Source organism: Neomonachus schauinslandi, chromosome 15, assembly GCF_002201575.2.
Source record: "Neomonachus schauinslandi chromosome 15, ASM220157v2, whole genome shotgun sequence".
Lineage (NCBI taxonomy): Eukaryota > Metazoa > Chordata > Mammalia > Carnivora > Phocidae > Neomonachus > Neomonachus schauinslandi.
In genome coordinates, this window is record NC_058417.1 from 46,705,733 (window position 1) to 46,729,299 (window position 23,567).

The 23,567-nt window shown below is 52.7% G+C and overlaps 1 protein-coding gene across 1 annotated transcript; it reads right to left on the reverse strand.

The window, feature by feature from the left end:
* Positions 1-795: 795 nt before the first annotated feature.
* Positions 796-11,514, reverse strand: CACNG1 (calcium voltage-gated channel auxiliary subunit gamma 1). The gene is made up of 4 exons (XM_021678422.1): positions 11,280-11,514; positions 2,385-2,459; positions 1,285-1,422; positions 796-1,180 (listed from the first exon to the last, which is right to left on the reverse strand). Exons 1-4 carry the CDS (start codon positions 11,512-11,514, stop codon positions 954-956), a joined length of 675 nt encoding a protein of 224 aa, XP_021534097.1. The 3' UTR covers positions 796-953.
* Positions 11,515-23,567: the final 12,053 nt, after the last annotated feature.

Sequence of the window (23,567 nt, forward strand, 5' to 3'; positions counted from 1 at the left end):
AGCGCAGCTTCCTGATGTTCCCTGCAGCAAAAATCCAGCATCTGAAATCAGACCGTGTAGTGCTACTGTTTGAGTGCTCTTAGCACTTGGAGGCCAGCGCGCTGGGGCTCTGGAAAGAACCCCTCCTTCTTTTTAACACCCTTGCCTTGCCAGATGGTCTCTGGTTTCTCCCAAAGAAAATCCCAGGCCCAGCGATCGAAGCTGGAATCCAGAACCTCTAAGTCTTATTGGTAAACAGGACCCCATTACCCCATCACCCCCCCCTCCCCACCTCATCCCCACACCTCCCTGCAAAAGTCCTCAACACACGCAGCGGGGGGGACCGGGACACATGCTTTTCTTCCTCCTTCAGGGTCATGGGGCCCCTGGGCCATCCGAGGTCAGGACTCCAAGCAATTTGTATAGAAGGTGCAAGGGCAAAGTAAGTTTTCAAAGAGCTTTTATTTCAAACACAGTCAGATTCTACCCAGCGAAAAAATGCTCCTCACGTGTCTTGGAAACCAAGGAGGGCACGTTCAGTTCAGTGGAAAGGGTGTGTCTTGTCCCAGAGAAGGAGGGAGGGGTTGGCTATTTACACAGGCAACACCCAGAACTGATAAATGAGCACAGGGTCCCTACAGGGCTCACGGAGGACACCTGGACCCAGCTTATCAAAGACAACTGGCTCAGCGAGGACCACCTGGAGCTCCAGGGGAAGGGAGTCCCCACCAGACACCCTGCACCTGCCACCCCTGCCGTCTCCCTCCCACCCTGGGCAGGTGTGGATCATGTCCACTTGCTGGATTCCCAGGGGAGCCTGTCACAGCCCAGAGAAGGGCTCAGAGAGGGAAGCAGCAGCGGCTGTCGTGGGGTAGGTGGGACCGGGGAGAGGTAAAACTCCGGCCTCCTCTCCAGAACGTTCTGGGCCAGGCTTGGCTTCCTGAGGGGAAAGCCCCGCGGGGGCTCCGGGAGGGTTAGTGCTCGGGCTCGGCGTCCATGCAGGACTCCCAGGGGTTCTGGGGCATTCGAGGCAGGGAGAAGAGCAGGAGGGCCAGGCCGCCGAGGAAGAGGAGGACGAAGGCGGCGCAGGCGCAGGCGAAGGACCAGGAGTAGTAGTACTCGATCCACTCGGTGTGCTCGCTGTCGATCATGCGCTTCACCGACTGCCGCGTCACCTCCACCGACACGAAGACGCACAAGCCTGCGGGCCGAGCAGGACCTTCAGGGCCCTCTGCCCAGAGCTCCCCCCACCCCCCGGGGCCGCGCTCGGGTCCCCGGCCGCACGGGCAGGGGCCCCCACGCTACCTGCGAAGGCGTAGAACATGGACGCCGGCCTCAGCAGGTAATCCCGCTTCTTCCGGAAGGACAGAAGCGCGCAGCTGGTCCCCATGATGATGAAGCCGAGGCTGAAGATGGCGATGGCGGCGGCCGAGATGCTGTACTCTGCGGGACAGGGGGGCGGGGGCCGCACCGCGGCTCAGCGGCGGCCCCTAGGCGGCCCGAGAGCCGGTGCCGCGCGTCCTTGCGCCCATTTCCCTGGGGAGCACGCTGAGGGTCCGAGATGAAACCCCTCACTCAGAGTCACACGGTGGGGGGAAGGGGTGGGGCCAGGACGGCAACAAGACCCCCTTCCCACTCCCGGCGAGGGGTAGGCGCTGAGCTGCAGGTTCTCCCCCACCGGGCAGAGGCCTGGCAGCAGGCGGGGGCCACGTGGCCGCAGACCTTTCTGGAACAGAAAGCTTCCTGCGAGCCAGGGCGCCGGGGGCGGGCTCGGGCGGAGGGTGGTCTGTCCTGGGACTCCAGGCAGCTGCTGCAAGTGTGGCTTGTTGCAGAGCCCCATGCGTGATCGTGTGTGTGCACCCGCACCACACGTGTAGATTGCTCGCGTGTGCGCTGGCACGTGAGGCTCGCTCCGAGCGAGCGTGTGCGCGTGCGTGCCCACACCCTGGGCAGGGTCGGCACCGCGCCCAGGTGCTTCCCGGAAAGCCCCCGGGGCACACGTGCTCCCAGAGCCCTGGGCGGCTCCCCTGACGCCCCCGGGGGGGGGGGTACCGATAGGCTACGGAGGGGATCAGCTGCCCCAGCAGCCCCGAAGACCAGCACAGGGGGTTGGGGTACTGTTGCATTTCCCCGTCACTCCGGCCTCCCTCGGGCTGGGCAGGAAGACGATTGCGGGGCCTCCCCAGAAACCTCTCCTTACAGGCTCTCTCAAGGCCTGATGGACCCAGAGCTCAGGACGGCCCGGCCGCCCAGGGCTGCGGGCTCAGAGCGCAGAGCATCAGGCCGGAGCCGCTTTGCATTGCAAGCAGAGAAGTCAGGGCTTTTGTGCCAAATGGTTTTCTGGCTCAGCAGCCTGGCCAGGAGTCACTTTTCCTGACCCTCCCTGCCTTCCCCCACCCGCTCACCTTTCTGAGTAGTGACTTCGAAGATCTCTGAGGTCTCGCCTGGGTTAAAATGCCTGAAGTAGGAACAGTTCTTCTCTGCAAAGGAGGGAGACAGCCTATGAGTTGAGCCAGAGGGTTGGCAGGCTCCACCAAGAGAGGGTGGGTGTGATAGCCCCATGGACTGGCCCTCCCTTCCCTAAACCCCGAATCTGGGCCGAAACAAACATCTTTCTCCGCGGCTTAGACCAAAATTTCAGCAGGATGAGGGGCTTTCATAAGAGGCTAGGAGATCTTTAGGAAGCAAAGGCCGACTCAGTCAAGAGGGCCAGAGTCCTGTGGGTATTGAGCCCATTAGGCAGATGGGGTAACTGAGGCTCAGCAACTCGTTTCTCAGGGGGTGCAGGGAACAGCGTCAACAAAGGACCGGAGGGTGGTTCTCACCTGGGACTTGTTGGGCAAGGTCTGGAGACCTGTTTGGCAGGGGTAACTGGCGGGTAGTGGATAGAGGCCAGGAATACTGCTAATCATCCTACAACTACAGGACAGCCCCACACAGCATAGAATTAAGGCCGAGGTTGAGAAAGCCTGGTCATACCAAAATCTAGGGCTGTGTTTCCTATCGGTATCCGGGCCCATCCTGATGCACTGGGTGTGACTGGGAAGCAAGTGATGTGTTTCAAAAGCTTCCAGAAGACTCTGATGCTCACCCAGTTTGGGAAGCCCTGCTCCAGGTCTCTTAAAATGCCCCACAGAAAGCTTTTCTGAGTGGGCCAAATGGATGGATTTGAGTGCAGGGTAGAGAACTTCCGTTCAAGGGCCAAATGTGGGTGATCATCATGTCATTTCATCAGACTCTTGACACCTGTGGCCAGACAAACCCTCCTCTGGTCAGCTGCTTGTTCTACCTGATCAGTGTCAGGAAAGCCATAGAAGATCTGTGAACAGCAGGACCAAAAATCTGGATTTGATGGGGTGCAGAGGAAGGACTCAGAACAAAGGAATTCATGCTGGTTTTAAACACAATTTCAGGCATAATTTCTCTTCCATTTTTTCTCCCTTAATTTCTCTTGTAACTTGACATACTTTAAAACTGAAGGATATTCTTACTGCTTATTGAGTACAGTTTAATATTCTTTACTCCGTTTTTAGGAAGTAGCTGAATGGGTTTTTAAAATATATATTATTTTATGTTTCTTAAAATTAAATTGGGTTGCTTTTTATTTGTGTGAGGCCCTCCATTGATTTTTTCTTCCTGTGGGTCCATGACCCTCAGTAGGAAACACCTCCACTCCTAGTTTAGATGGCGTCTAGGTTATGCATTCGTTTCTTCACTTTCAGGCTGTATTTCAATGATCCTGATTATTGATGCCCGCTTTCTTTTGGAAATGCGCCGGAGGTGTTGCCAAAGACACAGCTTTCATTGGGTTGCAGGCTTTCTTCTGTCTGACCTAAATCATCTTATTGCCACTGAAGCCTATGGCCACCCCTCCTTTCCCCTCCCGCAGTGTCAGGTTTGCTGCAGCTCCCATGATGGAGAAGGAGATGACCCCTGGGGACGAGCCTGGATTCGCAGCAGTGACTGTTCTGCGAGGTAAACAGCCTTCTCTTTGAGCTTCTATATTTAAATCACTTTCCTTTTGAGCAGAATTACCTGGGGTGTCTGACTGCCAGCAGTGATGTCAGAATTAATGCTGCTCTTTTCTCTCTCACAGCTTCCGGTGCTATTTTAAAGCATAATGCAACCCTCTTCTATTTGTTAGATTATTAGCTATAGATTCTCTTGAATCACTGTTTCTGAATGGCTTGTGCGATGTCGTTAAGTCTCCACGTGTGTCTCCCTCTGGACAAAGGAACATTTCTGTTTCATTCTTTAAGGGCCAATTTCGGTTGTCATTGAAAACCCTCTGAAAAGAATTGACTGAATTCAGGTATATTTCACAGTCAGCTGCCTCCCCGACTACTCGCAACCCATGAGTTAAAAGCTTCTGGGCCGTGAGAAAAAGGCCCATCAGAGCCTGGCCAAAGCATCGCTGTTTGGCAGTTCTGGGCTGCTGAGCCCCTCTCGCACACGTAGTTAGTGTTTGCCTTGTCAGCCCCCCGAGATCAGTGGTGGGCTCCATCCCGACAAACCGCCGCTTGCATGAAAACCGTCTTAGCTCAGACAGTGGTGGGAGGCTGCCTGTCTGGGGAAGCCAGCCTGTATATTTTCTGGGGGAGATTTTCCCCTTCAGTGACCCAGGGACACTCCTACTCCCTCTCCTCCCCTATTAAATGATAGCACATTGTGTGGGATGGGGGGCACCCAGTGGGTGGGATTCCCACACAGGGCATCTGGAAGTCTCAGCTTCTCTCTGATGTGGCTGAACGTAGGGCGCAAGAATGGATGGGCCAACCCCGTCCCCTCTCTTGAACTTAGCACATGAGCAAGGCCAGCGTCTTCTGCCCTGAGCCTGGGGGTAACATCCACTCTAGGGCCCCAAGGCTGCCCATGGAAGACCACAAGCCCCTTTGTGGTCCCTGATGACCCCAGCAGGGGTGGGGGCACGTCAGACCCAGGTGTCATTCCAGACATGTCTAGCACCAACAAGATGCTCATTCGGGAAAAATCAAGCCAGGCATCTGCCTGTGTCACTCAAGACTGCTCCTGTTGAGGTGGGCAGACCTCGCTTCTGCCCCTTTGTTTGGGGGTTCTGGGTACACTGAGCATCAAGAGCAACCTAAAAAGGAAGGACATCAGAGATGGGCCCGGTGTGGGCCACTTAGTCACAGGCGAGGGGCTTGGAGGAGAGAGGCAGTGACAGCTCGGTGACAACTGTGGAGATTCTGAGCCTTCCTGCTTCTGCCTTTTGGATATCCTTCCATGCCATTCCCTGGCTTCCATTACAGCTGCACAAAGCTCAGGGCTTAGAGCTTGGTCTTGATGGATTATAGCCCCTTTACTGGGCAGAAGAAACAAGTGCTCTGGATCAAGTCAGTGGAGATACCAATGTCGGGGTGATGATCTGGGACCAATAATCAGGAAGTTGGAAGTTCCTCCAGCCTCCTTTGTCTCTGCAAATGGCTCATGGTGACTCTAATATTTGTATTTCTATTTTTCTGTATTTCAGAAATGTCTGTCATAAACAGTCAGAAGACTCAGTGGTCTAAAAACTTAAGAGGGTTATTCCTTAAAAAATATGGTGAACTTGGGGCACCTGCATGGCTCAGTCAGTTGAGTGTCCAACTCTTGGTTTCAGCTCAGGTTATGATCTTGGGGTCATGAGACTGAGCCCCATGTGTGGCTCTGCATTCAGCGTGGAGTCTGCTTAAGACTCTCCCTCTCCCTCTGCTCCTCCCCACTGCGCTCTCTCTCTCTCTAATAAACAAAAATAAATCTTTAAAAATAATATGGTGAACTCAGCTATTGAGCTTGACTCGGGATGGAGTATTCTGGTTAAGCAAGTATTCTGGTTAAGGGAATGACTACACAGAACTATATCTAACTGTGCCAGTTTCAAAGAACTAAAACAGAAGGCGTGTTTAACTCCAACCTGAACTTGAGTTAATGCAGGTTTTCTCTGATAGTTGGGGTAACTTATACGATTAGGGGATGCTTCTGGGTTATCACTGAGAATGTAGCAGTGTACCCAGTGCTGGTTGATGCAGACTTTAATATATTTCAAAAAATACCTTGTTTTACACAAAACCAAGGGAGCTAGTGACTTCGGGGTTGGAAAAAATATTTCGCTTACTTGTTACTTGCATCAACGGCAGGGCTGTCTTCACCCTTTTTGTAAAAGAAGTTCTTGATGCTCCCAATAGTGGTTTCTCTGTGCTCTGTCTCCCCCTACCACTCTGATTGAGGACTTTTATCCAATGGGTTGAAGAAATCCCCAAGACCCCAGCCCAGAGGGTCAGAGCATTGCTGTTCAATGGCAGGGGAGGGGGAGAAGTCTGGTTATGGCCTGGGTCTCTAACATTAGCTCATGTGGATGGGAAAGGGAGCCCCTGAAATTCTTGGGGTCCATAATATGATGTTCCTTCATATGGCTCCAGTTCCTGCATCAGGTTCTGGAAGAGAGGATGAGCCATACGGGAAGTAGGGTACTGGGGCAGTCTGCTGCCTTAGCCTAAAGAGACAGAGCTGGAGAGAGACAACATTCTGTCCAACCCAAGGGCAAGGGATGTGATTCACTTGGGCTCTCAGACAGACAACCTCTCCTGACAATGAGGGAAGACCCTACTCTTATTCTGAAGACATTAGAATTGACCTCAGATGTTGATCTTTGCATGACAGTTCTTCTAAAACTCTTTGGGTCGGTGGGAAAAACCAAATTAGACAATTTATGTCCTCAGAGCCCCCAGCATTCTATGGCTGAATGGGACTTTGAAAAGTCTCTGTTGAACCAGGTCCTGGTCGAGCTTTTTCTAAACCATGTCATGTCAAAAGTTGGCCTCTTATGTGTCTGCCTGGATCAGCAGCTTTTAGGAGTTGTGTTTGTATGTACAGTGGGGGATACCGTATGGCAGTGGGCTGGAGAGAACAGGGGCTCTGGATTTGAGACTTGGGTGTTGAACTTGTGAGAAGGTTAGCTTTGGGAAGGCCACTCTGAGCCTCAGTTTTCCCACAAGTAGAATGAGAACCACCTGAAGAATGAGAGCCTCCTTACTGGGTTGTTGTAACTAGTATAATGTAGTGACCAAGAAGGTGAATTTTAGGGATATGAACTCTAGCTGCTCTGCCATGGTAGTTGTGTGACCTTGGTCAAGTTACTCAACCTCTCTGTGCCTCATTTCGTTTATCTGTGAGATGGGATGATGGTAATAGTATGGACCTCATAGAGGGTTTTGTGAGGATTAGATGAGTATATATATATTTCTATTTGTCATCCTGCTGCCTTCTGGCCTCCATGGTTTCTGGAAAAATATCAGCTGTAAATCCTACCTTAGTAAGATCGCTTGTATGGGATGAGTCATTTTTTGCTGCTTCCAAGAATCTGTGTCTTTGTCTTTCGACAGTTTTGATCATGATGTGTCTAGGTGTGGATTTATCCTACTAGAATTCATTAAGCACCATGGATTTGTAGATTAATATTTTTCATCAAAAATGGAAACTTTTCAGCGATATTTTTCTGCTTTTCTGCTTCCTGCTCCTTTCTCTCTCCTGTCCTTCTGGGACCACCATTATGTGTATATTGTACCTTTGATACTATCACACAGGACTCTGAGGCTCTGTTCATTTTTCTTCTTTTTTTTCCTGTCTATTCCTCACACTAGCTAATCTCAATTGATCTATCTTCAAGTTCACTTATTCTTTTTTGCACCTGCTCAGATCTGCTATTAAACACTTCTAGTGAATTTTCCATTTCAATTATTATAGTTCTCAGCTCCAGAATTTCTATTAGGTACTTTTATTTTCTTGTGTGTGTTTTCTTTTTAAAGATTTATTTATTTATTTGAGAGAGAGAGAGTACAAGTGGGAGGGGCAGAGGGAGATGGAGAGAGAATCTCAAGCAGACTCTGTGCTGAGCATGGAGCCCGATGTGGGGCTTGATCTCATGACCCTGAGATCATGACCTGAGCCAAAACCAAGAGCTGGACACTTAACCAACTGTGCCACCCAGGCGCCCCAAAGTATTTTTTTTTAAGTGGCTCCATGCCCAGCGCAGAGTGCAACACAGGGCCTGACTCACGCTATTAGGTCCTTTTACAATAATTTCTATCTCTTTATTGATAATCTCTATCGTGAGACATCATTCTCATCTTTAGTTGTTTAGACTTTTTTTTAGTTCTTCGAACGTATCTAAAAAAGCTGATTTAAAGTCTGTAAGTCCAATATCTGGGCTTTCTTAAGGATCTGTTGATTGGTTTTATCCCCCTTATGTATGGGCCATACTGTTTTACTTCTTTGCATGTCTTGTGATTTTTTTTTAACTTAAAATTTAAATTTAAAGCTGGAATATTTAAGCAATATAATGAGCAACTCTGGAAATCAGAGTCCCACCTTTCCCTAGGGTTTGTTCTTGTTGCTGTTTGTCATTGTTGAGTGACTTAATTTTGTAAAGTCTGTTTCCTTTGTCATGTGGGACCACTGAAGTCTTTGCTCAGTTAGTTTGGTAATCAGATCACATTTTGTAAAATGCTTGGAATGAATACATCTCCCAGTCTTTACTGAGGGGCTCTGTGCTAAGCAGAGAGCTAAGCACTCCACCAAACATCCTACATTTCTGCCTTAGCCTTCATTTTCTGCTTGCCCACAGCCTCAAGATCAGCCCAAGGTGAGAGCTTAGGGCCTTTTCAGGCCTTTCCTTATATACCATACAGCGCTCTGCATGCACAAGGCCTAAATTCTCCAGAATATGTTGGAGCTTTTCAAAGCCACCTATGGACATCTCATTCTCTAGCTTTTTTGGTTGGCCTATTGTTTGCCCTGACTGTTCCATACTGCCTCAGGAGCTGTGCTATTAAGTGATTGTTTCTCATTGTTTTTGACAAATGACCCCTGGGAAAAAGACTGTTTCCACTGAGTGAGCTCAGCGTCAGGTCAAATAAAGACAGCCTTGCACGTGGGGACTTCCAGGAAACCACCAGACAGATCAAATAATGACAATTCTCTGGGAATGAGGCTTTGAAAGAGATCTGGTCCCATCCGTCCCCTTTGGGGGCTGCCAGGCTGCTAAATTTTCACTGTTTGCAGGCTGTTGGTTTTCAAGGCTATGACAGAGTTGGGGAGGGGGGAACAGGAATAGAGGAAGTTAAAGCACCACAAAACTCCACCATTCTTACTGAGATTCACCTAGTTTTCTCAAAGAAGCCCTCGCTGGATTGCTGCAAGACTGGTTAATTTCCAGCGTTCTGAAAAAGTTTATTCTGACCATTTTTGCCAGAGTTCTCATTGTTTTTATGGAGAAGAGGGTTTTTGGAGATTCTTACTCTGCCCTTTCTTCTGATGTCCTTCAAAGTAAAAAAAAAATATGGAAGGCACTGAAAACAATATTTGGTAGATGGTACTAGATTTGGGTTTGTGATTATGACTCCTGTTAATAATAAACGAGAGAACATGTATGAACTCTCTTCCTCCCTGCAGCAAGGAGTAATCCCACAGAGCACAGGAAAGGTGGGTGGGGAAGGAAAAAGGTGTCCATCTGCAGAGAAAGGAGAGGGAAGGCAGGAACATATTTCAGAAGCTTGTCGGCGGGGTAGGGCAGGGCTTGCAAGTGTGGGAGGGAGGATTCACTCTGGACCAGGGCAAGAAGGCATAGAGATAGACTCTGGTCAGGCTCAAGACCAAACCATGCCTGCTGGTCCTCTACAGCTAACCTCCTGCTCATTTGTCTCTTCCTTGTATGGACTTGCCTCGCCTCCCTGCTCATCTGCTCTATAAACTCACCAGACTTTAAAAGGCAGGTGCTTCTGAGGACAGGTGGACAGGACCATAACAGTGCATTCCCTTGCACGGTCCAGAGAGAATCTGCCTCACCCTGCCCTGCCCTGCCCATGGGAATTGGCTGGACGATGCATTTGTTTACGGGTGTGCTCGGCCCTGGCTGAGGAGCGTGGGCCTGTGAGCTATGTGATACCCTTCAAAAGCACATGTCAGTGTCTGTTAAAGCCCTTAGCCCGGGGACTCAGTGTTTCTAAGACAGCTGAGTATTTATGAGTCTTCCATGTATCTAGGGGGAATGAGCAAGGCAGGAGTTTTCTAGAGCCAGCAGGAGGGAAAAGAAGAGGAAGAAGAGAAGTAGAGGAATGGAGTTTGGGCTCCCTTGTCCCACACACAGACTGTAAGATCTCTGGGGACTTAGCACGGACTTCCTTGAAAGGCAGGGTTCAAGGAACACCCAGTCTGATCACAGAGGGAATGATTCTGAAAATCAGGTGGGTCACTATACTCACCCTGGTCCACGACCACCTCACATTGACACTGGTAAGCACTGGAAGGGACTTGATGTTGCTGAGCCCAAGCACTGGGTTTTACAGGAGACAGCAGAAGCTGTATGGGCTTTGTTGACCCCAGAGTCACTGGGCGGGGGGGGGGGGGGGAGGGGGGGGTCGTGGGCCATGCATGACGGAGCCCAGACCTCTGATTCTCCACACAGGGCTCTTTCCTCAGCATGGGCTTTGTCTGCTATGAATGTGGAGGGCTCCCCATTTGCAGAATAGACTGGTCACCCTCCTACCAGGTATTCCTGACAAGGAGCTCACCTTTGATGTGCGGTTCAGTCCCATGGCGGGGGGGATTGAGGAATGCACTTAAATTTGAGCAGGAGGACATGCTTCCCAGCTCTGAAGGGGTCTGAGCTAGGAGAATGCACAGGAGTGATGGTTCTGACAAAAAGCAGGTCTACAACCAGGTCCTGCTTCACCGGTGTGTGGCCTCTGCAGTCAGGCAAGGGCCCCACACTTGGCTCCAGGCTTCGCTGTTGCCATCTTGAAACTCTTAAGAATAAGCACAAGGAGCCCTGCGTTTCCATTTTGCCCTACGCCGTATACACTGCGTGGCTGATCCTGTCTCACGCCCAGCCTGGAGGCTGCGGAATGAGCGTGCCCGCCACACGTGTCCCTTCAGCCCGAGGACTTCGGGCCGTTTAGCCTGTCTGTGCTGGGGAGAGCACAAGCCTCTCGTCTGGTAGAGCCACGGATTCTTTCCTGAGCCTCTGGTCCCACCTGTGCAGCCCTGGGCTCGGGATGAAAAGCCGGGAGCCTCAGCAGGACAGAAATAGCCAGAGACAAACGCCCTCAGTTTACAAGCCGGCTCTGGCCTCCAGGATGACACACGCACTTCAGATCCTCCTCCCTGGGCACAGAGGGCTGGGCGGCATTTCTGGTCTGAGGCAGGGACACCTGCCCTCTTTCCCACAGGCACCTTTTCCGGCGGGGGGGATGGGGTGAGGAAGGGCAGGGGGTGGGGATGGGATCCGAGAGTGGGTACGTTACCCCCAGGCAGGGTGATGGGTCCGCAGGTCTTGTCCTTGCTGTCAGGCATGACAATACGCTTGGTGCAAATCCGCCAGAGGCCAAAGTGGGCCGCCTCGCAGGTAGCATTGTGGTGCTCCACCTCGGGGCTCAGCACGGCCCAGTGGTCGGTCACCACGGCCACCAAGGCCAGCACGACGCCCACCAGGATGCAGAAGAGGGTGGTGCGGACCTTCGGCGCTTGGGTCTGGGACATGGTGGTGGCGGAAGAGTAGGTGCCCTGGGCCACGGTCTGGTGGCAGTGTCTCCCAGGCAGGTGGTGGCCAGGCTGGGGAGGTGGCGGCGATGATCGAGCTGGGGGGTGGAAGCTAAGTTTAGTGTGTCCGGCTGAGCCAGAGGGGGCTGGCCTCGGGGCTGAGGGACACCAGACGGGGCTGAGCAGCTGCCCAGACGTGTCAGGGGCCTGAGGGAGGCTTCTATTAATGCACATCTCAGGCGTGTCACCAAGGATAGCTTCTCCTCAGGTTTCAGAGCTTTTTTTCCCTCTTGGGACCTGAAATACCTCAAGGAGGGACCAGGAGAGAAGGCTCTAGATAGTGACTTGAGACCTCCACAGTTGGCAGCTCAGGATACCTGAGAGGGAGGCACTGAGGGGTAGGCCCCAGGGACACTAGGGGTGTGGGAATCTGCCTGTTCTGGGCTGCAGGAGCAGGGGACACTGCTGGGTGGGGGCAGGGGACCCTGGGGGACACAGGTGCCACAGCCTGGTGCTCTCACCAGTGGGGTGGGTGTGAGTGGGTCCTTGTCCTGGAGGCTTGGGGGACTCAGGATCCTGCCTAAGGACATCTTGAGGATCCCCTGCCAGGAACTCTGGAGCCCTAGCACATCCCTGAACTGCAGGAAGATTTCCGGTGGCTCCTGGGCCCGGCATTACCCAGCACTGTGCCCAGCGTGGGAATGCTGTTTCCTTTTCTTCCTTGCTTGCTTTTTTTTTTTTTTTTTAAGATTTTATTTATTTGAGAGAGAGAATGAGTGCATGGTGTGGGGGAGGGGGCAGAGGGAGAGGGAGAAGCAGACTCCCTGCTGAGCAGGGAGCCCAACACGGGGCTTGATCCCAGGACCCGAGATCATGACCTGAGCCGAAGGCAGACGCTTAACCCACTGAGCCACCCAGGCGCCCCCGCTTTTTCCTTCTCAGTTCTCCTCGCATCCCTCCAACTGGGTGTGGAAGGAAAGCTCCGTTTGGGGTTAGTAAGTCTCGGACACCTTTCCAATGCTTGCTAATCAAAGAATAGCCTGGAAAGGACAAAGAATCCAGCTGGACCTGACTGTAGTTCTGGTTTCATTTTACTGTTTCAGTTTTACTTCTATTCAAGATTTGCCAGTTATGTTTTCATTTACAAAATACATATATTTAAGTAAAAAAGAACAGCAGTGGGTTGACTATTAAGAGGACTATTAAGAGGCTGATGGTGTGTGGACCCAGCAGAGGACAGAGGACAGTTTGGGACGGACCCTAGAGAGTTCTGCCTGATCATGTGCCCCCGGGGCTCGAGCCCCTGCACCCCTCCTGTGTTCTGCATCTCTTCTTTATCATTTGATGAGTTGTCTCTTTGGGGGTCTATCCAAGAGGCTGATGTGGGGCCAGGAATAGATCCCTGAGCTGGGCAGGGTTTTGAGCTTCAAGATCCTGGCCTCAGGTTGCCACAGCTTACAGAAATACTCTTCCTGTGTGTGGAGAAGCACTCAGAGGCATCCAGCCTTGGAATCACAGTCTGTTAATAATAACGATAATCATAGGAACAGCGCATCTTGAGTGAGTGTTTACTATATAGCATGTGCTGTGCTAAGCCTTTCCACATCATTGCTCTTAAACTTCACACCAATCCATGAGGTGAGTTGAGACAGAGGATACAGAGGCTCAGAGACACAAAGCAACTTGTCCAAGGTCACACAGCAGGCAAATGGTGAAGCCAGGTTTCAGAACCCAGAGCCCAAACTCTGAAGCGATGGTTGGAGATGGGAGGAGAGGTCTGGATCTATTGTGGCTACGGGGGAGCAAAAGTATCCTTTCCTTCTACCCTTCTAAGTTCTCAGCTCAGGCTCCTGTCACAAGAGAAACGCATACACACTTATTCGCTGTAAGTTTTCCATGACACAGGAGCCTTGGCTTGGGAAACAAAGACCCGAAGAAACGGTTCACACTGTTTTTTTTTAAAGATTTTATTTATTTATTTGAGAGAGAGAATGAGATAGAGAGAGAGAGCATGAGAGGGGGGAGGGTCAGAGGGAGAGGCAGACTCCCTGCCGAGCAGGGAGCCCACCGCGGGACTCGATCCCGGGACTCCAGGATCATGACCTGAGCCGAAGGCAGACGCCCAACCGACTGAGCCACCCAGGCGCTCTCACACTGTGTTTTTATGCACTGGGATGCACAGTGGGATGAAGAGCAGAAAGTTGGTGAAAGATATCAGGAAAACAAGAGGCTATGAACTAAGTGCAGTAAATTGGGGAAACAGCGAGGTCTATTTAGATCCCTCTTGGGGTCCTGGGGATGCAGGAGCTCCTTTCCTCCAGGTAGAGGGAGGGCAACTCCCACCTGAGGGTCTCAGGTCCTGCTTCAGGGCAGACGGGCAGGGCGGGGGTCCTGGCACCTGCCGTTCCTCGAATTCCTTCCACCTAAACTATTCAGTATGCCAAGGTGCCATATTTTGGAGTAATGTGCCCTGAACCCCATCATGACCGAGAAAAGGAAGCTGCAGCCTAGAGAGAGGATGCGCCAAGCCAGGCCTGCCCAGTGACCAAGCGCCAGTGCTGAGCTGAGGCCTCCTGTCCGAAGCCACAGGCCGGCGGAGGGCAGTTACCGCTCACCCTTCATGTTGCAAACCAGCCTCCCCATCCAGGTGGTAAATCTGCCAGAGCTCCGCCCTCAACCTTCCTCATCTCCGCTCTCCTTCTCTCCCTGCCCCCCTGCCTCTGTTCCGGGTGAACCTCCTGGCCTCAGTGGGGGGCAGGCTTGTGCAGCATGGGGGGTCCTGAGTCCTCCACCCCAGGGAGCAGAGCATTAAAGATGCATGGCCTCTTCCTCTTGAAGTCGTCTTTGTGTAAATCGGCCCCATGTGGGCAACTCCAGGGGTTGCAGGTAAGTCGTAGCCCCCCAGCCCCGTTTCCTAAAATTCCTCCAAACAGACCTTTTCTGCTCATTGAGGCCACTGCCAGGCATATGTGCGGCTCTCCAGAACCTTGCTGGTCTGGGGAAGGGGTTTGGTGGATGCTGGCGTTTGCTGGGAGCCGGGGCTGGGAGATATCCGCAGCTGCTGCGGGGGGGGGGGGGGGGAGGGGGGCCCTCCCCTTTCCAGGGCATGGGGGAAGAGGGCGCCCTGGGGAACCAGCCTGCCAGGGATGGCGTGGCCAGCCGCGGATCAGAGCCTGCTCTGCTGTCCTGGGCTGGGCTCATCAGCCTCTCTAAGCTGCCCTCCTGCATCTTAAATGAGGGCAGTGATGTCTGGCTGGGGAGCTGGCAAGCATCAGGGTTAACGCTCTTTACCAGCTTAGCCTGTGCCAGGTGCTGTGGACAGAATTATGTCCACCCCTCAATTCAGAAGTTGAAGCCCAAACCCCAGTGTGATGGTATTTGGAGGTGGGGCCTTTGGGAGGTGATTGTATTAGATGAGGTCATGAGAATGGGGCCCATGATGGGATTAGTGTCCTTAAAGGAAGAGATACCAGACAGCTTGTTCTTTCTTTTTCTCTGCCACGTGAGGACTCGGTGCGGTGAAACCCAGGAAGAGGGCTCTTCCCAGAACCCAACCACGCTGGCACCCTGATCTAAGACTTCCAGCCTCCAGAACCATGAGAAGGTACACTTCTGTTGTTTAAGTCTGTCTATGGTATTTTGTTACCTGAGCTAACAGAGTAGGCAGTCATATCCAGGATGGCTAGTGATATTATTACTACTTACAGACCACAAATGGATCCGCTTCTCTGATGGGCAATAAGCTTCTGGAGGGTAGGGAAAATGAGGCTGTATCATATACTCATTCTGGGTGCCCTCAGAGAACACCCCCACATTTGAGTCCAGGGTGGATCTTCATATACATTTGCTGAATGACTGATGGATGGCTGGGTGGACAGATGGACTGAAAGAAGGGGACAGAAACTCAAATAATTTACCCCACCAGATGATCCAGGGGACCTTTCTATGTGGTTTAAGGCCATAGGGACATTAGAAATGGCAGCTGGGGCAGACCCAGAACAGCTTGGACCAATGGCTAATTTGCCTCAAGATGCTGAGGGACACCCCAGGAGGGCATCATTGTTACGTCTGTGGTCAAGTTCAAAAGGAAGCGGCCTCCTGAGATCCAACATTTTCCACAATCTTTAGATATGCCACACTCAGCTAAACGGGAGTTGTCTATATTTTACTTATCCAGATGAACCAGTTTTCGTTTGTCCCAAATGACTGCTCTTTTCCCAAGAGAGACCAGACATAACTAGGGGAAGGAAGGAAAACATCTCCCATAGGTGGACCTCATTCGGAGCTGGGGTCAGGGCACACCTGGGAGGGGGCTGAGTAAGTCTTCCCTGGCAACGTGCTGATCTAATTTTGAGCTCAGCCTTAATTAGGCTGTGCCATGGCCTTGGGCGTTTGATCTTAAGATACTATAAAAAAGCACGGTGCCACGCAATTGGTCCAACCTCTTTCCACCACTTCATCCGCCTCCCTGCACTGTTCAATTCGGACCCCCTGTTGCATCAGGCTTGCTGCCCCCAATTCCATCCTGTGAGCCCAGGGGACCAAGAGCTCCTCCATCTTTGAGGCCCGTGATGGTGCCATGCTAACCTCTGCTTCTGCCATCATGTCTCCTCTGACTCTGCCGCCTCCCTCTTTCCCTTAGATGGACCCTTGTGATGACACTGGGTCCACCCAGCTAATCCAGGAACAGCTCCCCATCTCAAGATCCTTACTTTAATCACACCTGCCACGTAAAATGACATATTTGCAGGTTCCAGGGATTAGGACTTGGACATCCTTGGAGGCCTTGGAGGTCACTATCTTCCTACACATGTGCTGATTTACAATTTGCTTGATTTTCTCTGGCATCACCTTGCAGCTCAGGTGCAGGAGAAGGGGGAAGGTGAGATTAGGAGGGTTGGGGTCTTCCAGGGGGGAAAGGTAGAACGAAAAGGGACCAAGGGAATGGAGGGCATTGGCAAGGATGAGTTTGAACGATGACTCTTGATGGCCCTGCAACCAGGAAGGTTGATGTATTGGGAGAATATGGAGCAGTCAAGGCCCTGGAGGGCTTAAGAGGTTGGAGAACGGGTAGAGTGGTGGTAAGGGAGAGAAGGAGTGGAGCATTTGCAGCTGTGGGCAGAGAGGAGGATGCTGTCCCGGAAGATTACAGGGGGCGGGGGAACGGTCAGGGGTGCTGCCAAGATCCAGGTTGGAGACAAAAGTCTTTAGAGGTGCGAAGGAAGGAGAACTGTGAGACCAGGGAGTTGGGGTGGTTGGCCCCACGGATGTTGATTGTGGCAGGATGTGGGGTGCAGAGGTGAAGCCTCTGATGAATGTGAAGGAGTGGCCAGGAAGGTGTTTGAGAGATGACAGTGCCCTCAGAGAAGGCTTTTCCCCGGGAAGGTGGAGGAATAATGAATGGTCTGGAGGCATCAGCATCCCCCTCACTTCCCTTTCTTGCTATTACGAGTCCAAGGACATGAGTTCATAACCTTCTCTGACCACAGACTTCTGTTCCTGAGGTTGTACTGGCAGTTTTGTTGGAAGCTGCAAGTTTAAAAATATCTGTATCAGGTGTATGGGCCCCGGTCTTCTTCTAGACCCTAAGGTCCCTTGGATTCCCTTTCTCCTTTTGCAACCCCCACATCTCTCGGGACTGAGTATGGGGCTGAGCAGCCAGGAATGTCATGTTGGGAACCTGGGCAGAGAACCCTAGCAGAAGAAGGGACAGCTTTCACCAGAAGGACGGGGGGGGGGTGGGGCGGTTGGGGGAGTGGGAAGGCGAGTCCTTCGGAGAGAGGATGGTTTCATGTGTCCCAGGAGGTGGAGCTGCAGGGAGTTCCAGAGGTGGAGACAGAGAATGGAAGGGAGGATTGGTGGGTGGAGAAGAAGTCTAGAGCCAAGCAGGATACCCAAGAGATGGGGATGGGGGGAGGGGAGATTTCATTTTCCAAAAAGTGGCCACAGAAGTATTTCTGTGCCCCAATGTTCTTCCAGAACCTGTCACTTCTTGTCAAAACCGTGGACTCTTTCTTCTCTCCTTCAACTCAAGGAGGCTTTTGACTGTCTTCACCCTTAAAGTGCAGTGGAAGTGACTTCTGAGACTTCCACCTTTCTCTCTTGCTCTGGGGACAGTGGCCCTTGGACCCAACCACTATGCTGTGAGGAACCTCAGGTCACACAGAGAAGCCATGTGTAGACATTCAGGCTGAAAACTGCTGCTGAAGTCTTGGCCAGTAGCCAGTGTCAAATGCCAGACATGTGAGCAGATAAGTTTCCAGATGATTCCAGCCCCCAACCATCGAGTCTTCCAGCCAAGACCCCAGACCGGTGGAGCAGAGATAAGCCATCCTGATCCTGTCCCTGTCAAGCAGAGATAAGAATCCATGACCAAGGGCGCCTGGGTGGCTCAGTTGGTTAAGCGACTGCCTTCGGCTCAGGTCATGATCCTGGAGTCCCGGGATCGAGTCCCGCATCGGGCTCCCTGCTGGGCGGGGAGTCTGCTCCTCCCTCTGACCCTCCCCCCTCTCATGTGCTCTCTCTCTCTCTCATTCTCTCTGTCTCAAATAAATAAATAAATAAATCTTTAAAAAAAAAAAAGAATCCATGACCATATTTAATGGTTGTTTAACGCCACTAAGTTCTGGTGTAATTTGTTACACAGCCCTACTAACTGATACGCTCTGAGAGAGAGGAAGGAGTTACATTTAGCCTGGCTGAGGGTGGCTAAATGTGAGGTCTGGTGGAATGAAGCAGCCCAGGCTTTCAAGAGGAACTTGGTATGAAGCTGCTTCCCAGCTACTGGGGAGGGGAGGCTGTTATCCCCCCAGCCTAGACACCCAGGTGTGCGTGTCGACAAGATCCTGAGTGCCTTTCGGGGTGGATAAGGAGTCTGACCTTTTCATCAGGCTGTAGGACAAAGCTGAGCCAGAAGTTCATAGTGAGAAGTCACCAGATCTTAACCAAATGCATCCTGAGAATCCCAGCACTTTGGCCCCATTCAGACACCATTTAAGATCTAGGGAGCAAATAAGCTATGTTCAGCAATAGGACATGAGTCAGATAAATGGCAACATCTCTGTTTTGTGCAGCTGTTAAAGACTGTGGTTTTGAGGAATATTTAAAGACATGGGAAGGGGCACCCGAGTGGCTCAGTGGGGTAAGCATCTGACTCTTGATTTCAGCTCAGGTCATGATCTCAGGGTCGTGAGATGGAGCCCTGCGTGGAGCCTCAGTTGGGTTCTGTGCTCAGTGGGGAGTCTGCTTGAGATTCTCTCTCTCCCTCTGCCCCTCCCCCTACTTGCACACATGAGCTCTCTCTTTCTCTAAAATAAATAAACAGATCTTAAAAAAAAAAAAAAAAAAAAGACCCGGGAAGATTCCCATGATGAAAACCAGTGACCAGAGGCAGCGTATTAAGCCACACCCCGACATGCATTGGGGTGCACTGAAAGTTTATACTTGTGTTTACATCTTGGGTAGTGGGATTTTGGCTGATACGGTTTTCTTCTTTAATTTCTCTGTATTTTTCAGATCTTTAAAGGTAAAAGGGAATACTCTTAGGATTAGGAAAACATAATATTTGTTTTAAAAAGGACCTAGTTCTTTGCAATTTAATTTGTGGATCCTGGAGATCCCACAGGGGTTCATGCATGTCCGAGAAAACTTGTCGGGGGACAAAGGTCAGGAAGTAGGTCCTTCCAAGGTCCCTGTCCTGCAGTTGTAAGCACAAGGAAAAGCACTTGTAAACCTCTTCCATGGCAGACTTCTGTTCCTGAGGTGGTACTGGCAGTTTTGTTGGAAGCTGCAAGTTTAAAAATATCTGTATCAGGTGTATGGGCCTCATCTCCCCCTTTGGATTCTAAGGTCCCTGAGCGCCTCTCCTACCCTCAGTCCCTCACCCCACCCCTCATGTCTAGGGCTGGGCAGCCAGGGGTGCTATATTAGGAACGAGTGCAGGGAGCTGAAGCCACGTGCTGGCTCTGAGCTCCCTGCAAGGAGGCCTCCCCTCCCCCCCACCCCCCACTCCCACCCCAGGCTGCTCCTCTGTGCCAGCCTCATGCTAGGATACCCCAGACCTTCTCGTGTAGCCTGGGAGCACCTGAAAGTGGTCAGGACTGGGCTCTTGCAGCCTGCATGGCCCATGAGGAATTGGAAAGGCCCTAGTAAGGTTTGGGGGCCTGCAGAAGCTTCGAAGAAGGCAGGAGCCGTGTGGCAGCTGTGCCCTCTACCACTTGGTGGCCTGGAGACCACTGAGGGGGGAAATGAATGGGCTTCAGCCAGAGAAGCGGCTGCGACAGGAGCCCTTTCCCGGGGGTGCTGCACTGTGTTGGATCGGCTGGATGACAGGTGTCTCCCAAACCAAAGTGCAGTGGGCACGGCACCCTACGGGCCTGGCTCTCAGAGCACCACCTCTGAGGGCTGTTCTAGAACAGTCCATCTGGAGAAGCCAACGCTCCTGAAAGCTCACTGTTAATTCTCCTTGCTGAGCTGGGGTATTTATGTACTTTTCCTCGTTTAAGTTTTATTCATTCTTCCAATAACCCTGGGAGGGAAGCGCCCCCTCTTCATCTGACCCAGGAGGACGGAACAGGGGGCTCTGAGATGTTGGGGGCCTAGCCCAGTGCTGCCTGCCGGTGAGTCGGTCTTTCCGGCTCCGGGCCCCGTCCCTGCAGCTGCCGGGTGGGTGTGGCCCAGCCTCGAGCTGGGCTGGGTTGCTGGGCTTGTTCTCCGGTGACCTGTTTGGTTGGATTCAGTCAGCCTTTTGACCCCAAACCCAGGCACCCCCCACCCTCACCCAGGACAGGTGGATGTTTTCCCATTTCCTTCTGCCACAACCTATCTGTTACCCAAACTGCTGGCTCAGAAGCGAAGAGGAGAAAGGCAACAATCAGAAAGTGTCGCAGGGAAAGGAAATCCTGGAAATAAACGGATGAGTTTTCCTAATATGTCCGCAGCGTCGATGCAAATACCAAAACCTTGCGGGTGATCTTGCGCCAGGGACCTCACCCACCAGTGCCTTAGTCTCCCTCCCTGTAGAATCAGGCCGGTGCACGGTTTCTGGCATTATTGACATTTGGACTGGATCATTCCTGGCGTGTGGGGTGAAGGTGTGATATGTTGAGCAACATCCCTAGCCTCCACGCACTAGATGCCAGGAGCACCCCCCCTTTCAAGTTGTGACAGCCAAAAATGTCTCTAGACACTGGCAGGTGTCCCTCGGAGAACAAAATCACCCCTGCTTGAGAACCACTGGGCCAGTGGCATCTCCCTTTCATGATCCTGGTGAACATCCTCAAAAAGGATTTCCTTCCTCCTGCTTATTCTTCCTTGGTCCCTCCTTCCCTCTTCAGGCTTATTTCCTCTTCTAGGATGAATACCTCAAATGAGATAATTCCTAAAGTGCCTACCCCTGCTGTTGGGCGTGATGTCCAGTGATTCCGTGGTTCTCGTTTGGGTCAAGGCGCAGATGCAAGCCTATTCCTCCAAACCTCGGGAGAAGGGAGCCTGGGCCCATTTTACAGATGGGGCATCTGGAGCAGAGAAGAGGCCAGGCATCCCACTGGCGCTGAAGGAGGGCTCCGGCCAGACAGAGGTGGATGCAGTCCCACAGTGTCAGTGTCAAGGGGGCATTCCCCCAAAGATTGGTGGTGGGGGAGGCAAAAGAGGGAGGTACTGAAAGACATAGACCAGGGAGCTGAGACTGGCCAGTTGTTCGCCTAACCGGTTTTCTTTCCCCTGGGTGGGACTACATTTCCCATCTTCCCTGGCTCTTAGAGACATGACTGTGTTACTGAGTTCTGGCCAAGGGCACATGAGCAGAAGGGGAAGTCACAGCTTCCTGGTCAAGTAAATGTCCCCACAAGACTCCCCTATTCCCAAGATCACCTGCCCTCTGTCTCCTCCATCGGGCTGCTGGATGTCCATGCCAGGGCGACGTGGGAAGCCTATATCGAGGCTGAGTGAGCCTCCACAGGATGGGTCTTTACCTCTGAATGTGTGAAGCACAGCACGCCCCATCCCGCCCCGTTGGCTGGACTTGACATGAGTGAGAAGGAAGCTTCTGTTGCATTAAGCCATGCTACGAGTGGGGGTTCTGGGTTATGCTGGTAGGCTGCTCTGAGTGATGTAAGTGAAGGGAAGAATGGGGGGGGGGCCCTTTTGTGTCAGTTCTTGTGGACCTAACGCTGCGGATTAGGGGGCAGAGTTTTTAGTTGGCAGACTCGTGACCCCGTGAGCCCCACGTTGGAGGCTGTACCCTGCCCCTACATTCAGACTGCCATGGGATTCCACCAGAACGACCGCAAAGCTCGTGCTGAGCCGGTTTCCTGAGGACTAAGAATAAATAGGCGGCAGGGAAGTTTTGGCACATGGGGCTCGTGCTGGGTGGCGTTGGCTCAGGCTGGTGGGGCCATCGGCCTGGAGCTTGGCAGGGGCTCAGTTGGTGGGGGTGGGGGACTGAACTCCCCCGGCCCCGGTACTTGGTGGCTCGTCCGGGACCTCAGTTTCCCCACGTACCCATCTCAGGCAGGAGGAAAGAGGGTCAAAAAGCCGGGGTTGAAAGTTCAGACATGCTGGGAGGGGTTCCTGCTGCCCCCAGAGTGGGGACGGTGTACCTCGCCCTCCCTTTGCTGAGACCAGGGTGAGAAAGGCCTTCCTGAGGCTCAGAGTTTAGTGCCTCTAGGTTCCAGGAGGAGCGCCAAAGCCTGGGGCTGTAGGAGGAAAACCCGCAGTCTGGGTCCTGGAAGACAGGGGCACGTGTGCTTGGATGTTAAAAGCCCCCTGGGCGGCCGCTCGGGTAGAACCAGGGGAGGATACCAATCATCCCCTCGCCGTGCCTCCCAAGAGCGTAGGGCTGACAACCCGCCAGTGCCCGTCTGCGAGGGTGAAGGTCCTGGCTTACGGTGGGCGTCCGCTGTGACTGGCTGGGGCCTGTGACTGGATGTCGACATTGCCCTGATCAGAGGGGTCACACTGTCCCTCTCGCTGACCCTGACCTCACTCCTCCTCGGTGGCTGGGGGCAGTGGTGGCCGGCTGCTGTGCCTGAGATTAGGTGGCGTGGTCCCATCTGGCCTCTGGTTGGAGCCACATTCTCCTGCCCGGCTTTGCCAGTCATTGGGGTACTTGGCCCTCCTTTATTTCTTAATCATTTCAGAATTTGGAGGGCAAAGGAGGCTGGACGCCTTAGAAAGCCAGCCAGGCAGCTTAGGGCCCCCGAGGCTATGGTTCCGTCTGTCTGGCTCCCACCCTGCAAGGTTCTGAAGACAGGCCAGGCTTGCTTCGCTGCCCGGATGCCCACACCGCAGCCCTGGGGTGGCCTGTCCACCTTCCAGCCCATCCGTGAAGAGAGACACCTGGACGGCACCGCCCAGCACTTGGAAACTCGATTAAAGCCAGGTTGAAGCCAGAGAAACCCACCTTGCCCAGCACAGGATCCACCCTGCCTGACCCTCTTCTCCTGGAGGGTCCACCGTGTCCCCCCAGACTCAGGGACACTGGTTGCCCTAAGTGCCCACCAAGACTTGAGGGGAGCTCTAGCTACCCTCTGCCCCCCCACATCAAGAAGAGAACATTTTAAAAATGTTTTTATTTAATTAAAAAAAAAAAAAAGACAGAACCAACAACCCAAAACCAGTAGTAGGTACAGGATTCACAGGTGCTTAACTGGTGAAACACACAGGGGCTGGTTGGAGAGGGCGGTGGGATGGGAGGGGGCAGGCCCAGGCCGCAGGTCTCAGACTGACAGGTGGCAGGGAGCCAGCTCTGCCCACGTCCCTGGGCAGCCCTGGCCGAGGGTCGGTGGGCAGGAGGTGTGGACCAGGGCCGAGGGGCCAGGAGCCCGGGGTCTCCCTGCTCTTCTGTCCTCCTTTGCTGCTGCTTTTCTACTCTTTCCTGGTCCCTAGAGTGGGCCCCACATTCTCTGTCTGGGACTGGGCAAGAGGTAGGATTCATCGGAACACAGCTTTTCTCCGTGGAATGATAGAAACCTCTAGGGCAGCAAGTGTGGAGGTGGAAGAAACAGCATGGCTGCCTGGCTTTGGGAAGTGACAGAAGAGCCTGGGGACCTCGC